Source organism: Carassius gibelio, chromosome A9 (genome assembly GCF_023724105.1).
Source record: "Carassius gibelio isolate Cgi1373 ecotype wild population from Czech Republic chromosome A9, carGib1.2-hapl.c, whole genome shotgun sequence".
In the NCBI taxonomy this organism is placed as follows: Eukaryota; Metazoa; Chordata; class Actinopteri; order Cypriniformes; family Cyprinidae; genus Carassius; species Carassius gibelio.
In genome coordinates, this window is record NC_068379.1 from 6,543,441 (window position 1) to 6,565,466 (window position 22,026).

General features: G+C 41.6%; 2 protein-coding genes across 2 annotated transcripts in view; one reads left to right on the forward strand and one right to left on the reverse strand.

The window, feature by feature from the left end:
- The first annotated feature begins 215 nt into the window (after nucleotides 1–215).
- The window catches only part of LOC128019537 (immunoglobulin superfamily member 2-like), a 119,173-nt gene continuing 97,362 nt past the window's right edge, over nucleotides 216–22,026 (forward strand). The window contains exons 1-2 of the mRNA XM_052605583.1: nucleotides 216–368; nucleotides 1,437–1,805. Of these exons, the coding sequence (XP_052461543.1) occupies nucleotides 299–368; nucleotides 1,437–1,805 (439 nt within the window). The 5' untranslated portion in view covers nucleotides 216–298. The remainder of the gene's footprint in view (nucleotides 369–1,436; nucleotides 1,806–22,026) is intronic.
- On the reverse strand, nucleotides 9,790–14,853 carry LOC128019535 (uncharacterized). The gene is made up of 2 exons (XM_052605580.1): nucleotides 13,275–14,853; nucleotides 9,790–12,924 (listed from the first exon to the last, which is right to left on the reverse strand). Exon 2 carries the CDS (start codon nucleotides 12,894–12,896, stop codon nucleotides 10,938–10,940), a length of 1,959 nt encoding a protein of 652 aa, XP_052461540.1. The 5' UTR covers nucleotides 12,897–12,924; nucleotides 13,275–14,853; the 3' UTR covers nucleotides 9,790–10,937.

The following is a 22,026-nucleotide window of genomic DNA, read 5'->3' on the forward strand; positions in this document are numbered from 1 at the left end:
TAGCAAAAAAATTCATATTTTCAGTCAGTGGTTAATATTAATCACATGCTGCTTAAAAAAAAAAAACTAACAAAAGAAAACATTGTTGCTATCAATGTTCTGTTCACATAAACAATGAAAATTCAAGGTAAATTGAAGCAAGTGTGAAGAGACATGAAACCAATATTCATGACAGTGGTTTCCTCTTTTTTTTTCTGATGTGACAGCTGCTTACTTCAGAAAAAAAGTATAGTGTTCAGCTCTCTTGTTGAAACCTGTATTAACTTGAACTGAGGAGAGATAAAGTTACAGGATCAGGATGGTAAACATTTGTAGCCGACTGTGGCACCTGCCACTATTGTTGTGTCTCACAGGACTCCTGCAGTGGGGTAAGACTGAATTGTATCAAATAAAAAATCTGAAATATAATCCTTTAATTAATTTCTCTGATGTATAAGTTTTGGGGACATTGTATGGTGTTTTCTTTGCTTCTGTTTCATTTAGTTAAATTCATTATACTTGCATTGCCTTGGCCATTGATTGAGTGTCCGGATGCAGTCTCAGATGAAATTCTTGATGGTTTAAAGGTTCGATGGGGTTAGAAATGTGATCATGTTCTTATGGTGGTTTGAAGAGTGACCAACTACAACATATTATTCTGACTCAGTGGTCTTTCGGGCGAGTTTTCTCCAAGGTAGAAAGTGAAGACACAAATGTTGTTTAGGGTCTTGGTGTGTCCCACACGAGCAGCAACCAGAAGAGAACCAGAAAAGCAGCAGAAGATGATCGAGTCATTGATGTAGTAGCTGTTTAACTGCTGTGGAGGTTACATCTCTAGGGGGCCATTGAGACAGTGGTACCTTAAACTTTTGGAGGGAAAGTTTATGACTCTTTGTCTTCGATTATATTTTGCATATTTAACTGGATTGGATGTTGGTGTGCAAAACTAATAAAATTCTTATAGATCTGATATGTTGCGTTGGTATCAACATATAATAAGCAATAACATTTATATCATCAAATTACAAATAATATTTGGTATCATTGATACCAAACATGGTATAGGTGAGGTTACATTAACTACTGTTTCTATTATAAGCATCCACAAAACAGTATACAATACAACAGAAAATAAAGAGCAGTAATAATACACTCAAAATGTCCTGGAGATATGTATGTCATTACTAGAACATTTTCTATGAAAAAAAAATTCACTGATGAGCTTTAATTGTATTTGCACTTACACATGTCATGCACTTAAGACATTTATGGACTTTGATATCCTCAGCCCCATTCACTATTTTTGTATGGAAAAAAAAAAATTGCTCAAAATAATTGGTTGAAACAACATTAGGGTGAGTAAATAAGTACAACTTTTAATTTTCAGGGAAATGATTACAAATGAAAGTAAAATATTAGGGTAAGGTAATATTAAAGTAATGCCTCTCTCCACACAGATCTGTGCAGCAGTCAGCGTCTGGTCCAGATCCAAGAAGGTCCTCTGTACAGAGTGAAAGGATATCCAATCTCAATATCCTGTAATGTTACAGGGTTTAAAGGCCCAGCTAAGCAGGATTTTCAATTCAAAGTCAAGAAGTCAAATGCGGATATAAATATGATCAGTACTAGTGACCCACACTTTTCCTACAGCATATTCGCAGACAGGGTAAGAATAAAAGATATTGAGATTCAAATGTTGTCAGGTTCTTCAGTTCTTTTGAGGATCAAAAATTTGCTGGAGGAGGATGCTGGTGATTTGAAATGTGAGACCCCAAACACAGATGGCTCATATTGGGGAAATTATGCTGCAGAAACCAAGCTTAATGGTAAGCTATTTATTTAGTTTTGGTGATTAATGACATGATTTGCCATTTTGAGATTATTGAAAGATAAATCAATCCACTAACATCCGTTCATGTTTTCATTTATCCCAAAAGAAGGTGATCTGCTATAAGTTGTCTATATGTTGGTACCTGCATTGAAAAATGCATTTGGTCCTCCACTAGTTGTTAAAAGGAAAAATGCCTGTTTTATCCACAGTGATTGGGGACACCCTGGAGGCATCGTACCCTGGATCTCCCTCTCAGAGCTTATCTGAAGGTGATCCTCTTCAGCTTGAGTGCCAGGTCTCCAGCCAGACTTTTCAACACACTCATCTGTCAGTCACCTGGTTTCTCCATGGTGAAGAGGATGAAAACCCCAGACAAATCATTACTCTGGACAAAGATCTGACAGTAAAGCCAGGAGCTGGATTTGAGGATCGCTATCATGCTGGTCTTATTAGCATGGATAAGGTGGAGGACACAGCCTATAGACTGAAGATGCCTCAAGTGCAGCAGTCCGACCAGGGGACGTTCTACTGCAAAGCCACTGAATGGATCCAAGACCCAGACCGTTCCTGGACACAGATTGCCTACAAAAACACCACAGCATGCAATGTAGAGGTTAAACTCTTGATCCAAAATGGCTCCTGTGTGTTTGGCTGGCCGTCTGCTGCTCTCTTGTTTATTTGTATGGTTGTTTGCCTGGCTTCCTAATTGATGCACACTCATGGTTTATGACCGACAGTCTCTCCTGGACATTCATTCCTCATTTAAGGACATTTGTATGGCGGATATGCAAATGCAATTTTAGCCGAGCACATCTTCAGGCTAGTTTCTCGCTGAACCTTTTCCCTGTGTCATTTAATGGCGGCTTTGTTACATGGCAACCCATGCAACTTGGTTTAAAATTATTTTATTTGTATATAAATCTTAATACATGATCTAGACCCTCTCTATTTTTAGAAATTTCTGTATCCATATACTCCATCCAGATGCTTAAGATCCAGTGATCAGAATCTTATTTTAGTCACACAATTCAGACTCAAACGTAGAGGGGATCGAGTATTCTCAGTGATTGGGCCACATCTGTGGAATATCCTACCTTTTTGAGATTAGACCTGCCCCTTCTCTGTCCACTTTTAAATCTGTCCTAAAAACATATCTGTTTTGTTTGGCTTACAAATAATTTTAATTTTTTTATCTTTGCTTAGCTCTGTACAGCACTTTGGTCAACCAAGTGGCTGTTTTACACATTCTATATAAATAAATTGAAAACTGAGACAAATGGGTGATATTTATGTTTTGTAATTTAAACCAGAGGTTCTCTTTCATCATCTCGTGTTCGAGATCCACCTATTGGAAGGGCATCCGTACCTGACCTCTGCAGAAGCATCCAATTGCACCAAGTCTGGCTAGACAGACAGAAGTGCGCAGCCAATGCCAGGTAAGGCCCCGCCCCCTTACCTAGGGGTATAATAATGGCTGCAGCGCTGCTATTCTCCAGTTGACATTCGCTTCTCGCGATCTCTGCATTGACACAGTTCGGTTGGATTACGCTGCTCACTTTCGTGTCTTCAGGAGGACATATCGACCGATCAGCCTCCGCCAGACGTGACTGTCGTCTTCTCAGCCTTTTTCTGCTGTGTTCTGCATTCAGAGCCGCCCACGCTCTCGTCGTTCACCTGCTCCCACGGCTGCCCGCCACGGATTTTTCCGATTTCTTCTCCGGTATGTCGCTTTCAAAACCTACCGCTTCTCCGGGGAATAGCCTATCACGGGCCTGCCCGGCCGCGTGTGGAGCGCTAATCGCTGCTAAGGATCTTCACCCGTTCTGCGTGGTTTGCTTGGGCCTTAAACACGCTCAAGAAGCATTGGAGAACCCGGAAAATTGCAGTAATTGCCTTATGCTGCCCAGAAAGCTTTTACGACGCCGTCTTAAAGTTGCAGCGACCCAGTGCGCCGAGCTCGGTTTTTCTGACTCAGATGGGGGACACGGTGACGACGACACGCTACCGGGGGACTCCCGGGGCGCATCCTCACTTGCATCTTCGCGGGCAACCTCATGCTCGCCGACGGACCGGCCGGTTCCGGCGATGAGGATGATGCGGCCCTTCTCGGGGTCTCAGAGGACGAGGAGGCCATCCCGCCCTCTGGCGTTCCCCAGGCTAGCGGCCACGCAGCCTTGCCTCAGTCCATCCTCCTGGAAGTGTGTGAGCGAGCGGCCGCTCGCCTCAACATTGAGTGGCCGGCTCCACAGAGCGCCACCGACCAGGAGAGGGATATTTACGACGGGAAAGTGTTGGGACCTCCTCCCGGTCCGAGGAAACAACTCTTCCCCGTCCTTCCAGCGTGCGCTAAGCATATGAGGCACAATTGGAGCGACCCGCTCGACTTCAAACACGGCCTTTCGGGGCTTGAAGTAAAAGATATGGCATCTCATGGTATGGGTGACCCCCCCGCTATCGAGCCGTCCATCGCCAGGCACCTTAACCCCGCTCAGGGCGGGCTGCTCGCTCCCCCTAAGCCGGTCTTGCCAAACAAGATGGACCGTTTTTCCGCCTCAGTTCACCAGGCCGCATACAAGTCCTCGGCCTTGGCTGTCAGGGCCCTCAACGTCTCGTCTCTCCTCTCCGCCTACCAGGCGGAGCTTTTGGACGAATTAGGCCAACAGCTAGAAAAGGGAACTCCTTCTCTACCCCTGTGGAAGGAGATCCTCACGGTGAACGACCTCGTCCTTCGTAACGCTCGGCAGGCCGTCCAAGCCTCCGGGCGCTCTATGGCGCTTTCTGTGGTGGGAGAGCGCGCGCTCTGGCTTAACCTGTCAGGCCTTCCTGACAGTGAGAAGCGGCGCATCGCGGGCGCGTCGGTTGAGCCCGGCCGGGCTCTCTTCGGTCCCGCCGTCGCATTGATGCAACAACGGTGTGACGACAAAAAGAAGGAGGACGAGGCCTTCAAATTATGTCTCCCTAGGAAGGCGGCCCCACGCCAGACAACCCCTGCGCGTTTGCCAAACATTCCAGCCATGGGACGACACTTCCACCAGGGCAAGGAAAGGCCCCGCAACAAACCCCCACAACGGCAGAATAACCCACCGCCTGCTAAGCACTGGGGAAAACCACCTAACCCTTCCCCCATCGACTCGAAACGTAAGCGGCCTGCCTGATGTTCGGTTGATGGGGACATCGAGTCCGCGTTCACGGGCCTCGAGCCCTTCGGACTCTCTTCCTGTCCCAGGACCCCCGTTCAAAAGACGCAGGGTCTCCCGTGGATGGATCGGTTCCTCCCCGTTCGAGGCTGTCCAGCCCATGTGTTTAATGAACGGTGTGTGTTCCCCCCTCATGTTCAGGGGGCCTGTTGTGAGGAAAAGTGCAAAAGCAGTGTCACCACACCGCATACACTCTGTTCCCCTCACCCAACCAATAAAGGCTTCGGCCCCAGTGTTTCCCCAACACAAAACACACAAAAAAACAAAAAACACATTAAAACAAACGAATCAAATGAATTCGTTACGGAGAGAGGATCTCTCTCTGCAGAGAGAGGAAATCTGTCTGAACCCCTGCATGGTGCCCCTGGTGTGTCCACTAGATGGCGCCATTGTATCACAAATAAACCAGCTGGGCTTACACAGCCCCGCTGCAGCTCGGGTGGGAACGCTCGCAAGTCACGAATGGGCTTGGCGAACTGTTTCGGCTCCCGAGTGGGTGATGCAGGGATACAGACTGCAGTTTGCAATGAAACCCCCGCATTTCAACGGCGTTCTCTCTTCACACACGGAAGAGAACGCCTCACACATTCTAAAAGAGGATATATCCTCCCTCCTAAACAATGGAGCGATTCAAGTGGTGCCCCCCAGTCTGATGAATCAGGGATTTTATTCTCGTTATTTCCTGGTCCCAAAAAAGGACGGCGCTCTCCGTCCTATTTTGGACCTTCGTGTGTTGAACAAACATTTGAGGAAATACAATTTCAGAATGATGACTCATGGCTCGCTCGCCTTCGCCATAAAACCGAACGACTGGTTCACATCGGTCGACCTGAAAGATGCTTTCTTCCATATAAGCATTTATCCGTCACACAGGAAGTTTCTTCGTTTCGCCTACCAAGGCACATGTTACGAATTCACAGTTCTGCCGTTTGGGCTCAGTCTGAGCCCCCGGTGCTTCTGTCTGTGTGCGGAGGCGGGTTTAGCACCCATGAGAATGTCAGGTCTGAGGATTCTGACATACATAGACGATTGGCTCATCGTAGCCGAATCGAAAGAGAAAGTATTGCAGGACACCTGCCGTGTGCTCACGCACATCACATCTCTCGGGTTCAGAGTGAATGTGAGCAAGAGCAATTTTACACCCAGTCAGAATGTCATTTTCCTGGGTTTGGAGTTGAACTCAGTCTCCATGCGAGCGCGTCTCTCTCAAGAGCGCGTTCTCTCTCTAATGAACTGTCTGTCGCAGTTCAGAGAGGGGGCGAAAGTACAATATCGCACATGCCTCAGGCTGCAGGGTCTTATGGCTTCATCAATCCAGGTTGTACCGCTGGGACTCCTGAGAATGAGAGCGTTCATGAAATGGGTTTTGTCACTACATTTCAGCCCGACGCGCGATCTTTGCCGCTCTGTAATAGTGACGCGCGCCTGCTCGGCAGCCTTGCGCCACTGGAAGAGCGCAGACTTTTACGCACAGGGAACCCCTCTGGGGACGGTTATGATGCGGAAAGTTGTGACGACAGATGCGTCCTTAACAGGCTGGGGCGCCACCCAGGAGGGCAGAACGGTGAACGGTCTGTGGCCGAGCAGACTAAGTTCAGCGCACATAAATTATTTAGAGCTTATGGCCGTATGGAAAGCTCTGAATAATTTTCTGCCTCGCCTGCAGGGACATCATGTGCTCGTACGCTGCGACAATACCACGACAGTGGCTTATATCAACCGTCAGGGCGGCGTGCGCTCGTCGAAACTTCACGCTCTAGCTTACAAGCTTCTAGTGTGGAGCGGACGGGTTTTCCTGTCGTTACGCGCGACTCATGTTCCGGGCCTTCTAAACAGAGGCGCGGATCTTCTATCAAGGGGAAACCCAATCTACGGAGATTGGCGCCTTCACCCGCAGATAGTGGCTGTGTTATGGATGAGATTCGGACAGGCAACCGTAGATCTATTCGCCTCGCGCGAAAACTACCATTGTCCTATGTTCTTCTCGCTAAAGGACGTGGACGCGCCCCTCGGGGTGGATGCACTGGCCCACCCGTGGCCCAGTGTGCTGCTGTATGCCTTTCCTCCCCTGTGCCTGATAATTCCTACACTGGCCAGGGTGAGAGAGCAGGGCCTGTCTCTCATTCTGATAGCACCCAGGTGGCCCAAAGCACCATGGCTGGCGGAGATAATCCCTCTGTTATATGCCGAGCCGTGGCGCCTTCCCCCCCGCACGGATCTATTGTCCCAAGCGAACGGGGAGATTTATCACCCGCACCCGGACAGGGTGGCTCTTTGGGCTTGGCCCGTGAGAGGACGAACCTAAGCGCACTTGGGCTTTCGCCGCGTGTGATTGCTACTATACAGAATGCCAGGGCCGTTTCTACGCGATCCTTGTATGGCAGTAAGTGGCGAGTGTTCGAAGGGTGGTGTGATGGGCGTGGTCTCACATCTTATCAGTGCTCAGTTCCTGATATTTTGTGTTTCCTCCAGGACCTCCTAGAAAAAGACAGGTCTTTTTCCACAATTAAGGTCTACTTGGCTGCGATTTCGGCCTGTCATGTGGGCTTTGAGGGCTCAACAGTCGGGCAGCATCCTCTAATCCGCAGATTTATGAAGGGTGCCCGTCGCCGCTTGCCAGTCATCAGGAGGACGGTTCCTGAGTGGGATCTCTCCATGGTGTTGGAGGCTCTGTCTCAATATCCTTTTGAACCTCTTGGAAGTATTTCCCTAAAGCTGCTGTCCTTCAAGACAGCTTTGCTCTTGGCCTTGGCATCAGCCAAACGTGTCAGTGAGCTACATGCATTTTCGGTTCATCCCTCGTGCACTAAATTCTCTCTTAGTGGAGATATGGTTTCCCTTAGGCCTAATCCGGCCTTCATGCCGAAGTGCTTCCCTGCGTTCACTTCGGAGGTGTTGGAGCTGTCCGCTTTTCACCCTCCACCTTTTTCCTCCCTGGAGGATGAGAGGCTAAATGCTCTGTGTCCCGTCCGTGCCTTACGGACATATATGAACAGGACCAGTGCTTTCCGGAAGAGCGACCAGCTCTTTATTTCATGGGCACCCCCTCATGGAGGGAATCCTATTTCTAAGCAACGCCTCTCACATTGGCTTGTTAATGCTATAGCTTTGGCTTATGAATCAAAGGGTATGCAGCCACCAGGGGGCATCAGAGCTCATTCCACGAGGGGCATTGCCACCTCTTGGGCTTTGTTTAGGGGAGTGTCGCTAAAGGACATCTGCTCCGCTGCTAGTTGGGCTTCTCCTCATACCTTTGTGCGTTATTACCGGCTGGATGTCACCAATATCTCGGTAGCACATTCGGTTTTAGGGGTGGGGTCTGCTTAGCCCTTCCCTGCAACCCTGTTGGAGGTGACGACGGAGTGAATGGGCTGGCTGGCCATGCACATCCCTGTCACTAAGCATGTTTTTACAGTCCTTTTCTGGGTGTAATTATATGCACATTGGTTATCATGTTTGTGATGCAAAATGTTTTCATGTGCTGCATATGCACAGTAGTCACGATTGTGCATCAGTATTGCAGGTTCATGAGTATGGGACGTGTCAGGCACCGCCTCTTTGGGGCGACCGTCCTTCTCTGGCTTTCAGAACCTCACTGTGAGTGTATTGGGCAATCGGGGAGCTGTCCATGTCTCTCCCATAGGTGGATCTCGAACACGAGATGATGAAAGAGAACAATAGGTTACTGTCGTAACCCCGGTTCTCTGAAACATCGAGTGGAGAGATCCTCCAGCGTTGCCCCGCTTGCCACACGAGAAGCGAATATACTTACTGGAGAATAGCAGTGCTGCAGCCATTATTATACCCCTAGGTAAGGGGGCGGGACCTTACCTGGCATTGGCTGCGCGCTTCTGTCTGTCTAGCCAGACTTGGTGCAATTGGATGCTTCTGCAGAGGTCAGGTACGGATGCCCTTCCCATAGGTGGATCTCTCCACTCGATGTTTCAGAGAACCGGGGTTACGACAGTAACCTATTGTTCTCAACTGAGTTTTATTTCAGGAACCAGATTTTTTCTCCAGTGTCTAAGACAAAGTTTAATGCATAGTAACAATAATATCCTTACAATCAAATGTTGCTATTTATTCTCATTTATAATTATCTACTATCTCTTGAATTTAATGGTTTCAAGCTCTTTTTAGTCGATAATTTATGAAAAGAAAAATAATATATATTAAAATTAATAGAAATTCTAGCTTCTACTAGTTAATTGGTGGCATAATAATTGCAAAATAAAGTAGAGCATATGTCATATGTAACTATCTCCTAAGTGAGTATGATTAGAGTCACAGTATACAGGAAGTTAAGTAACTTAAGTAAGAGAACCTGTGTCTCGAAAGTGGCCCCTGATGTAGGATTGTTTAGGGTTTAAATGAAGGCTTCAAAGGGGGCACTACAGGAGGGAGATGCACTGGACAACTTTGTGAATACAACAGTGTGAATGCTCAGAACTTTCCTGGTGATTTCTTCTCAGTGACTTGGCTGAAGAACCAGCTGAAGTGGCCCAGATTGGATCATCTGGGGAGCTCACCATGTTTGACAGTTACAAAGACAGAGAGAGAATGGAGCAGAGATGAGAGCATGGACTATCTGTTGACCATCCGTTCGGTGCGCGCTGAGGACCAGTGGCAATACCAGTGTGAAGTGGGAAAACATGAATGAAGATGGCACCTTCAAAAAAATTAGGGATGCACCGAATCCAGATTTTTGGGTCTCGGCCGAATACCGAATCGACTGTTTAAGATTCGGCTGAATCCGAAACCGAATACCGAATCCTACTGTTGATCTAAAATCAGTCTTGTCCCCTTACAATTTAATCACAGGGCCGAATACCAGTTGCCTTGTCAAAAATCTTTATTGACATATGTATCAGGCATAGGAGAGAAACTTGTTGTCTGACAAAGGAGAGAAACTTGTATCAGACATAGGAGAGAAACTTGTTGTCTTTGCCAGCTGTATGTTCTTTCTCCGTTTCTCAGTTTCTCAGTTTCTCTAAGGCTTTAACAGTGACCATAGCTTATATACCACTGACCAAGTTCCTTACAAGGTACAGAAACATGTTGGTTTGTTTAAAATAGAATGTATACTTCATGCTTACATCAGTTGGTATATTTGTACATACATACATTGGTGGAAAGAAGAAACCACCCTATGCATCAGTGGAACATGTTACATACACATTTCTGGTATGGTTAAAATTACTTCCTCTCCCTGTGTCTGGTCATATGATCCTACATGTTCATGCAGACTTTAACTCATGCAGTAAACTTCATCATGCACTAAAACTTCACAAATAAATATATGTATAAGTAATATTAAAATAACAAATTTTTGGTCTTCATCTCCCCCATTCTGAAACTACGGCCGTCAGTTTCACACCATTATTGCCACCTAATGGAGTGATAGTAAGGAGAGAAAAAGCAAACCAAAGAACAAAAGACACACAAAGGACAGGAAAATAGAAACATAAGGAATCAGGAATAGAACAAAACAAACAAAATAACCCCAACCCATGATATGTTCCCGCATACTATGTGTGTAATTACATCTATGTGTATGTATTTAAAATGAACCCCAGTTATCTAAAGGAAAGGAAAAATTAATAAATCTTCACCAGTGCCTGGACTCGTCCGGTACCTGAACTCCTCCAGTTCCTGGCCAAAATAACAAACTAACATAAATGTTGATGTTAAAGAATCCTATCCCTTGGGGTTGAAAATCAGTAAGCTGGTGTTGATTGTTTGTGGGGTTGTGTTCATAAGTGTGCAATGTATGAAATATCCTATCTTACTCTATATTTCCCATTCTCTCCTTTATCCATATGGTTAGAAATAACTAGTTTGGTAGGTTTAGCACCTCTCCTTCTAGTAACACATATGATGATGTGTATTATTAACATAAACACAAGGACTCCTACCATAATAAGAACTATCTAGTCTGACCATGATAAATTCCCTGGAATTTGTGTTAATTTCCTTTCAGACAATAATTTAGCTACTCCCTTTGCTACGACAATATGTCCCATTGCTTGAATTCCTTCCACTTGAGCTGCTTTAACACTCTTTTTGACTATCTTAACCATTTCAAAGAGTTCATAATTCCTTTCCTCCACTAAATCATTATTCCACCACTGTGGTTCTACCTGCAGCAATTGCACGTGTGGAACATGTATTCCACCTAAATGAAGAGGATAGAGAATTTCAATGCAAAATGGATCAGGAGGAATTGGACACAACTTCCCCCCATATATCATATTTTCACTTATTCCATCATGTAATATACACCACTGTGCTTCTGACACCTGCCATGCACCTGTGGCTTGATCTAAAGGAACTACCTCCCAAACTGCAGATCCATTAAGAGATAGACTATACATTGTTGAACATGAACAAATTACCCACTCATGTTCCTCAACACAACAGTCTATGGTAGAAATCATCGGTGGTTTCCCCTCAGCCCAATATCCATTTTTCCCTAATCTAATTACTGAATTTCCTTGTCTAATTCCCATTGACTGGAATTTTCTAACTGTCATTATGTTGCGCTTTCCATATTGAGGCCATACCATAATTAAAGGTAGTACTCCAGAACCTGTTAAAGATTTCTCATCTATTGCAATTTTAACTAATGGAATATGTTTGGCAGAAGTTAAATTAAGTTGATTACCAAAAACCAATAACAAAGATTCAGCTATTCGTTCAGGAACTTGACCCATCCGAATAACTTGAACATCTTCCACCATTTGATCCTTTAAATTTTGAGCTAAAAATAAACACGCTGCACGGTGTGTCTCAAAATTAGATGATTTTGCTGATGCGTCTGCCAATTCCTTTGCAGCATTATTAAGATGTTGACCCGCTGCTATAATATGTATAGAACCCTGAAGAGCTTCAGTAAGTCCTTTCCCTGTCATTTTTCCCACCCACTGAGTGTATTTACTTAATTGACTCATTTGAGCAGTATTACTAATTGAATTGACAGAACCAAATACCCCCGCTATATCTCCCCATATACTTCGAGGTTTACGATTTTGACTACTAAGAGGATCTTTGGAGGTATAATATTTTACTTCTTTTTCCAACCAACTCCTTATTTTTGTAAAATTTCCACAATAGGACTTATCAAAAACAGTACGCAGCGACATCAAATTATAATTGATACGTTGTCGCACCATGTGGGCTTCATTTATCAAAGTTTTGGTTTCTTTTGCTAACAAGATACCATGAGCTGGCACATTAGTTGTATTAGGGCATGTTTTAGCTTTGTTTGTCTTTTCCGCAGAAAGATAAAAACACCGTCCAATTTCCCCATTTTCTAATTCAGTTTCACAATAATTGTTCTCATCTTCTGAATGCCATACTCTTAAATAATTTCCCTTGAATCTTGTCGTTCTGGAGGCAGTATCTCTTAAGAACCCCTCACATGGCAACACTATGGGATAAACACACCCTCGATCCAACGAATCCCATATTGTAAGCATGTGATTACGATTCAATATGAAATTCATTTCCACATTAGAAGAAGTTATGAGGTCTAACCCCACAATTTCACATTGTTCTTTTGAACAAATTTCTTGTCTTTGACCACTATTAGAATATTCCCCATTTTGAACTGGCCAAATTACTCTACTTTTGTAACATTCATGGTGATAGTTACATCCACCATAGATGCCCTCACAATATTTAGCAAGATCTTTATCATTACTTGGCACCCAATCCCATAATCCCCATTTGGAAATAAAGGGTAGAGTAAAATGTTGACCAGATTTCAGAGTTGCATTCCGAGTTATTCCTTGAACCCGAGGAGTCCATAAAGCTTGACTTCCTTGGTAAACACCAAATAAAAACAAGCATACCATTGATGTTGTGTATCGAGAATAACTTGCAACCATCTCTAATCAATGTCAATGGAACTGATTCCTGAAAAGGAAGCAGAGAAGTCATTAAACATCACTTCTTGTTACCCAATCTTTAAAAGTAATGGATGAACATTGATCAATTTCAGGTAATAAGCTATCACTGACATTTTGTTTATTCACTAAAAAAGGCTTAACTTGTGACCAATGAAACCATCTATCTGTTCCTACACCCTTCCCTTTAAGGCACACACTTGTATCTGTTGTTAAAAGTATCTCATATGGTCCTTCCCACCTAGGCTCTAAACCTTTCCTAGCAATTCGTTTGACCATAACAAAACTACCTAACTCGGGAATGTGTGGAATGTCAGTAGTGGTGTGTTTTTCATCCCACTGCTGCTGAGCTTCTCGCACCTTCTGGATGTTTTCTTTGGTAGCTCTGTCCAGCATAGTGAGATATCGTCTTAACTTTTAGACAGTCACATGGATGACTCCCTGTCAAGGCAGGGATGAAAAGTCGATTGTCTCTTTTTTCTTACTCTTACAGAGGGTCGCCTATTCTTATTGTAGGTGCAAAATTCCCTCAATGAGCTGATGAACTTGTTCAGAAGTCCTTCAATGAGCTGACGAACTTGTGCTTTAGTCCACGTCTTTCCTTGAGATGTTTTATCATTATTTTTGGCATTTACCTTTTTAAATGATGGGCCTTTACCTTCTGCTCCACCACCTTTAGCCCACGTCTTTTATGATGTGGCCAGGTTTTCCACAATTGTGGCATACCTTCAACATCTTCTCTGCATCGCTGTTGGATTGAACGAATGCCACTCCTTTTCGATTCTGCCTGTTTCCTTCATCCTTGTTTGATCTAATAGCCATCTCTAGACGACCAGCCCATTGCATAATTTGGTCAAATGTTTCTCCTGGATTGACTCCAAGTAATAAGGCTTGTTGATATTTTGTGCTAAAACCATCCACTAGTGTGTCAGTAAACTGTACATCATCTCTGTCTGGTTCTTTCTTAGCACAGCGAGACCATCATAAGCATTCCATTTACGCAGAGCATATTCATCTGGAGATTCATCATCTTTTTGCTTAATCAATGTTACTGATGTGAAAGGAATCTTACCGCTGCCCAGGATATTTTGGATTTCTTTTCGGAACTCATCTAAGGCTCTCCAAAGGCCCAGTGGTCGTCCCTGGCCATCAACCCACAAGTCTATCCATTGGGCTGTCGTTATTGACGCTGGCAAGCGTTCCCATCTATCTCTTGGGATTTTAGCTTTCACAATAGTGTGTATGTCTTTTAGTGACATTTGATGTGCTTCAACCAAGGAATCTAATTCTCGCCAAAACTCTGTGTTTGGATCTTGTCTCTTCAAAGGAGGCAAAGCTGTAAGAATGGCTTGACATTCTCCTGGTGTGAATGGTCTATCTTCCGTCATCATTTCAGATTGTAATTCTTCCTTTTTAACAGCAGGTGAAGAGAATTCAGGACCAACCTTGTCAACTGTGATCATGTCGTCTTCTCTTGTCTCATCACCCCATTCAGAGGCAGGTGCTGGTGCATATCACGACATGTCTCTGTTTGACTGGGCTGTTTTGGATCTGGTTATTACTGGAGCAGCCTGTGCGGATGCAATAAATATTTTGTCAACTGGCCCTCCATTTGACTTACTAGAAACTTTACATTGTCCAGGCAAAGCTGGATAAATTGGGTTGTATGGAGGAGGCATTACAGTTTTTGTTGAGTTTACTGGTTCTTGCAAATATTTTCTTTCAGCCTCGGCTATTATATTTGTCCAATCTGGATCAAATGAATCATCAATGATTGTGTTATCTTTTTCTGAACATGTAATAGACATTATTTTATTCAACTTGTTATATGCTTCAATCTGAGGCTTCATTGCTTCAAAAAGTGAAACTGGACTCCCATCTGAACTGCAACAAATACCACCTTGCTTGACAATCCAGTGAGCTGCCAGGATCGGAAAGGCTTTCACCATTTAAACTGTTCATCCAAAGAAGCATCAACATTCAGTCCTTTCTTCAAAAACTTTGCTTGCTTCTTGTTCTTCTTTTCCAAGTACCAAGCAGATATGGTTCTGCTGTTGCAGCCAGTCTCTGTCATTTTTGCAGAGGATCTGTGTCTCAGGCTCTCAGCAGCAGGGATATATTTAACTCTGTGTGTGCGTGTGAGTATCTGTGTGTGTGTGTATGTGCTGCTGAAGGGATGGGTCCTGCCCTCCCCTCTCTTCCTCTCTCTCTAGCTGACAACTCAAAATAAAACAGAGAAAGATAAAGAGAACAAAGTTAAATCCTAAATATTCCTATAATTCCCTTTTTTTTCCTTTGTTAGTTGAGCTGATCTGTCTCTTTCCCAAACATTGAACAGCTTTACTGTCAAAATCAGAAGGCCCACGATTCTAGCCACTATAATTCATAAAGGTACTGTACCTTTTACTTTTAGCGCGTTTAAACGTTTTAGGGTTCTCAAAACAGCACTACCTTTAGCGCAGACCAGTCACTTTAAACCGCTCCTATTCTTACAACTTATAACTTTCCCACACTTTCCTAAGTGCGGCTTTTATTAGTGGATAGAATTGTTTTAGGGTTTAACCTGCCCCTTATTGCAGACCCGCCACAATCCACCACTTCTAATTATCTTTTTTAGTAAATAGACATGTTTTAGAGTTTAACCTGCCCCTTATTGCAGACTCGCCACATTCTATCACCTTTAATCACAACTAATTGCTAAATCACATTACGACTTATTCTCCTGAAAATTTGACTAAATGGTCTTTTACTCTAAAAGATCCACTTTTACCCCAGCTTCATTCAAATATTTTGGAGGTCCACTGATCAGAACAACTCAATTAGTTACATCAAATTGAATAACTTAAATTTAGCTATGTCTGACACATTTATTGGCAACACAACTGGTATTTTAAAATTACACAGTTCTTTTCAGCAGTTTCAGTCACAGTCTCAACATCACATTTGTCATCAGGCAGACTTAGATTTATTTTTAGGAAAAAGAAAAATGTCTTACCTGATGAATCGTGATAATTGAGACAAATGTCTGAAATGGATATCCTGTTCGTGACGCCAAATGTTGATCTAAAATCAGTCTTGTCCCCTTACAATTTAATCACAGGGCCGAATACCAGTTGCTTTGTCAAAAATCTTTATTGACATATGTATCAGGCATAGGAGAGAAACTTGTTGTCTGACATAGGAGAGAAACTTGTATCAGACATAGGAGAGAAACTTGTTGTCTTTGCCAGCTGTATGTTCTTTCTCCGTTTCTCAGTTTCTCAGTTTCTCTAAGGCTTTAACAGTGACCATAGCTTATATACCATTGACCAAGTTCCTTACAAGGTACAGAAACATGTTGGTTTGTTTAAAATAGAATGTATACTTCATGCTTACATCAGTTGGTATATTTGTACATACATACATTGGTGGAAAGAAGAAACCACCCTATGCATCAGTGGAACATGTTACATACACATTTCTGGTATGGTTAAAATTAGCTCCTCTCCCTGTGTCTGGTCATATGATCCTACATGTTCATGCAGACTTTAACTCATGCAGTAAACTTCATCATGCACTAAAACTTCACAAATAAATATAAGTAATATTAAAATAACAAATTTTTGGTCTTCACTACTCGCATCCTTATTCCATTAACACAGTAAAACACATTAATGACTTAAATAACGTCCACAGCAATGTATTTTTCATTTTATTTTATTTTAACTGTAAAAAAGAAAAAGAAAAAAAGAATAGGCAACGTTATGCCAGGATGACAAGTGAGAAAAACTTTTTGGACAGTTACCAAGCTTATGCTTACCCAAGTAAACAACCAAAACCTTTCAATAAAAGTGCAGCAACGCAAATAAAAGTGTTTTTCTTTTCTTTTTAAAAATCTGAATATGTTTGGCGATTTTAATGTAATTGAACATTAACTCAATACACATGGATAGTAGGCTGTTTAGTTTTCGTTTACAACAGTAGGATAGGCTACGATTAGAACAGTAGCCTAATATTAGCCCCGTCAAAAAGCCCAGTGTTCGGCCGAATCCGAATCCGAATCCTGGATTCGGTGCATCCCTAAAAAAAATACAAAAACAAATGTCTAGTCCAGAGACTGTGAGCATCACGGCTAAACGTAATAAGCAATGCAATTGTTCCACCTATAAAGTCATTGAGCTGTTCAAAGTTAAGTATGAAGAAGAAGAAAATATTGCTCCTTGCTTTTACATAACTGGTTAGGAAGGTTGCCAAGCCTGAGATCAACGCAGAATCGACTGGGAAATCACACGGCAGTGGGACATGTTTTTACATCAGCGAAAGGTGGTGAACAGATGTAAACGTGTAAAAGAAGATTTGCTGTTCTGACCTGGAAGTTCTCATTACCGGCCAGCCGTTCTATTCGCTGCAGGAGTTTTGCTCGTTCATTCTCATAAGTTTTTACATTCCTCGGCAAGCAAACGTGAGCACAGCTTTACAAAAACAATCAGATCAGATCATAGACACAGAACAACAACACCTGGACTCTGTTTTAATCATTTTTGAGGACTTTAATCAAGAAAATCTCTCCCGTGAACTGCCAAAATACAGACAGCACATCACATTTCCCACCAGATACCCGAGGAAAATATTTTATCACTATTACACCACAATAAAGGATGCACAGCTTTGGGGAACTCGGATTACGGTTTGGTTCCTCTTATACCAACCTACAGGCAGAAATGGAAATCAGCTAAACCTGCTTTATGGACTGTAAAAAGATTGACTAATGAAACAGAGCAGGATTTACAAGCCTGTTTTGAACACTCTGAGTGGAGTGTTTTTGAAGCTGCTGCCACCGAGCTGGATGAGCTCAGAGATCTTATATCAGTTTCTGTAAAGATATGTTCAACCAGGACTCATCTAACTTACAACAACGACAAACCATGGTTCACTGCAAAACTCAGACAGCTCAAAGAAAATGCTTGCATAAATGGGAATAGATTATTGTATAAACAGGCCAAATACTTCAGCTCAGGGACTTCAGCTCAGCTTTTAACAATATCATCCCAAACCTCCTCCTGGCCAAACTAACTGCGAGCCACCTCTGTCTGTCAGTGGATCAAAAGCATCCTGATAGACAGGCAGCAGCTAGTGAGGCTGGGAAAACTCTCATCCAGCACCTGTATGATCAGAACTGGTGGCCCCCAGGGTTGCGTCCTCTTCCCACTGATCTTCTCTCTTTATAACAGGGGCGGCAGTGGCTCAGTGGTTCATGTAGGTTTTCTACAAACCGGAAAGTCGGTGGCAGTGTTAATTTCGTTGACGAAGACTATGACGAAAAATATTCGTCAACTAACCTTTTTCACGGACGAAAACTAAATAAAAACTAAATAAAAAGTCAGATATGATGACGAAAAACGTGACGAAATATAACTGACACTTTAGTCAACGAATAAAAATGAGACGAAAATATATGAGAGGGACGAATGGAGAAGAGACCCAATCAGAGCGAATCATTGAGGGTAGGTTGGTCTATGTAGAAGCAGCCGAGCCATTTTAAAAAGCCGCGGCAAATGCAAGCGCAACAGCTAAACAAACGCAGCAGCAGTTACACAGAAAAGAGAACAAAGATGAGTTTGCAGAAATTCGCACAGTTTCGAGGACGTTTTCATAACAGTTAAGTTGTTTACACAGGGAACTACACGCAACCTTTTGAAATGCCATTGCAACCCAAATTTTTATGGGGTCGTAAATGTATCACTGATTATTTTTATACCTTCTTATGTGTAATGCTATGTTTTAATATGAGCATTTATTAAAACAGAAATTTGTATTTTAAGAATAACGTGCTCCGAGCATTCAACACATCAAGTTGGCTCAATTCAGCAGCGCGGTGTTCTGGTGTTCAGGGAGCAAGCAGAGACGCCTCTCAAAGTCTTCTTGCTTTTGTACCGACAACAAATACATACTAAATATGTCGAAATACCCGTCTTGGAAAGTGTGTTCGAAAAAGTCTGTAGTTATGTCTTCAGTGAAAGTAAAGAGTTGCAAAGAAATCGGATGCGTATCTTTATAATGGATGCATTTGTCTCTTAAAGTGACCGCGCCTAATTTATTAGCTCAGCTCTGCTGTCAGTGTCTTTAATGTATGAAAATGAAAGTAAATCACTCACTGCTCTTGATTGAATTACTTTGTAGTTTTAACAAGAATTTATCCAAAGTCAATCCAAAAATTAGATAGAATAGATTATATTGTTTTAGTAGTGACTAAAAAATACAACAAAAAAAAAAATAATAATAATAATATCATGGACCTGGGCATGTTTTGCTTAAGTGTTTCTTTCTTTAATTGCTAATGCAACCTTTTCACACCACAGACTGAACCAAATTAAGCATTGCATCAGGCATTATCAAGATGAATTTGTTGTTCTGACACAGTTTAACCCCGAGTTATTGTCATATTTTATTACCAATTTCTAAACTACAGCAAATAAACTGTGATATTGTAAGAAACATTGAAGGTGTCTGAATACATTTTGGTTTGATTGTGTATTTTATTTTACAGTGAAGACTATGCAGTGCTATTTTAAATGAACAAAAACAAACTTAAAAAATGTAAACTTTGTGTAAATAGCACAAATAAATAAATAGAATGAACATACAATACAAATATAATATAGGTGGTTGTCTATTTCAATAATACTGTACTTCATCTTGGAAGAATGTCATATGCATTGCATATCATTCAGGACGAATGCATATCTTTTTCAGAGAGCATGTATATTTTTCATTGAGAGCAGGCCTTATGTTTATTTTATAAATACCATTCCATAACAGACTGATGGAAACATTTAGTCAAGTCAACTAAGTTGACTTTGTTCTACTAAAAAAAACTAGACTAAGACTAAAACTCTTATGATATTTAGTCGACTAAAACTAGACTAAGACTAAAACATTTCAGATGACTAAAATGTGACTAAAACTAAATGGTGTGTTATTCAAAAGACTAAGACTAAATCCGAATTTGCTGTCAAAATTAACACTGGTCGGTGGTTCAATCCCCGGCTGTGTCGAGGTGTCCTTGAGCAAGACACCTAACCCCAGGTGCTTGAATGGATGACACAGCAGTCGGTGTATGAGTGTGTGAATGGGTGAATGTGAGGCAACTTGTGAAACACTTTTGGTCTGTTGAAAGTGCTATATAAATGCAGTCCATTTACCATTCCAGTGACTGCACATCTAAAGACCCCTCTGTCAAGCTCCTGAAGTTTGCAGACAACACCACACTCATCGGCCTCATTCTGGGTGGTGATGAGTCCTTTCTTACAGAAAGGAGGTTAAAGAGCTGGCTGTCTGGTACAGACTTAACCTGGAGCTCAACAGACATTTGCTCACATGCAGATCAAAAGCAACAGCAACTGTGGTCAGTGAGTCAGATTACCGCGCTGATTAGATATTTCCAGGAAGTCATAGTAGACAGGAAGTGGTGATGCTCTGAGAAGATCTGTTTAACAATCACTATTCAGTAGTTGTGTTTTTTTGCTTAAATATGTTGGGCTGATTTCACAATGCAGGCACAGAGGAAAATGCTTTATTTGCAAAAATACAGTGCATGACTGAAACCACTCAAAAGACAATCAAAATGTCTACTATAACTTTTCAGCATTATATATGATAATTTTGTATAGGAGAAAGCCATGTTATGGTTTTTGATAAATGTGTTCTGTATTTAAGAGTGTATTGTGATGGATTTGAGAATCCGTGTGACTTTCTTTACCCTCTTCACTCAATGTTTAGTACTGCATAAACAAAATCTTTTTGAGATCTCAACCTCACACTTGGAATACAACTTGTTAAGATTAAAAAAAGTGTTAGAATATATATATATATATATATATATATATATATATATATTTTTTTTTTTTTTTTTTTTTTTTTTTTCATATGATATTTGAAAACAGTATTTGAGTACATTTTTTTGGAGAGAGACCAAACTTAAGTCTGTGTTCCAAAGCATTCAAGATTTACTACAGTTTAATTAGAAAATGTATGCTCAAAAATGGGTTAACAAAAATTCAATAGATTATAACTACTGCATAAATATAATTTAGTACCTCCTAAAATACAAAATATTAAATAAAAACATTATTAAACAAATTAATTTCACTGAACAAAATATGAAAACAATATATAATAAATATTTCTGTGTTTTTTGACTACCACATGAGAAGAAGGTTGGTACATGAATGGGCCTTTACTTTAAGACTTTTAAAACTTAAAAGGTTATAAATTATTTGAAGACTGCCATTGCCAGGGCGGATTTAGTGAATTGGGGGCCCCAGGCAAATATAGGAATGGGACCATATACATTTGCACACATTTACCTACGTAGACCAACCTTGAGGTTCCTTTCCTGCACAATGTTGCCACATTGTTGTGTCCAATATTTCAAATTTTTTTCTGTATGTTATAATGGGATTCTTTCATTTACATCTACACTTATTCATTTAGCAGACACTTTTATTATTTCATGTTGTAGACCACAAAATAGCAATTGAACTTTCTTGAATTTTTTTAAAGAAAAGAGATGAATGAGAACTATAAATTATTATATTATTAAAAACGGATTAATGTTGGTTAATTGTCGCATTGGTCTGAACAAAAACTGCAGACTGGATTATTGAAAATGCACATTCATTCTCTGCCTGCAGGAGGTGCTTTGGGGTAAGAAATATAGTGGATTCGATCGATTAAAATATTTAATTCAGATTAATCACATGACATGATTGTTATGAGTTAACTTGTGAATAATCACAACTTAATTGCACTAAATGTATTCTAAATGTACCTTCAATTAATATTTTTCCCAATGGTTTCACAGACAAGGCTTAATCTAGTCCTGCTCTGACCTATATTAAAAAATAAATCCAATTTCAAAAAAAGTTAGGACACTGTACAAATTGTGAATAAAAACAGAATGCAATGATGTGGAAGTTTCAAATGTTAATATTTTATTCAGAATACAACATGACATATCAAATGTTTAAACTGAGAAAATGTATCATTTTAAGGGAAAAATAAGTTGATTTTAAATTTCATGGCACCAAAACATCTCAAAAAAGTTGTGACAAGACCATGTTTACCACTCTGT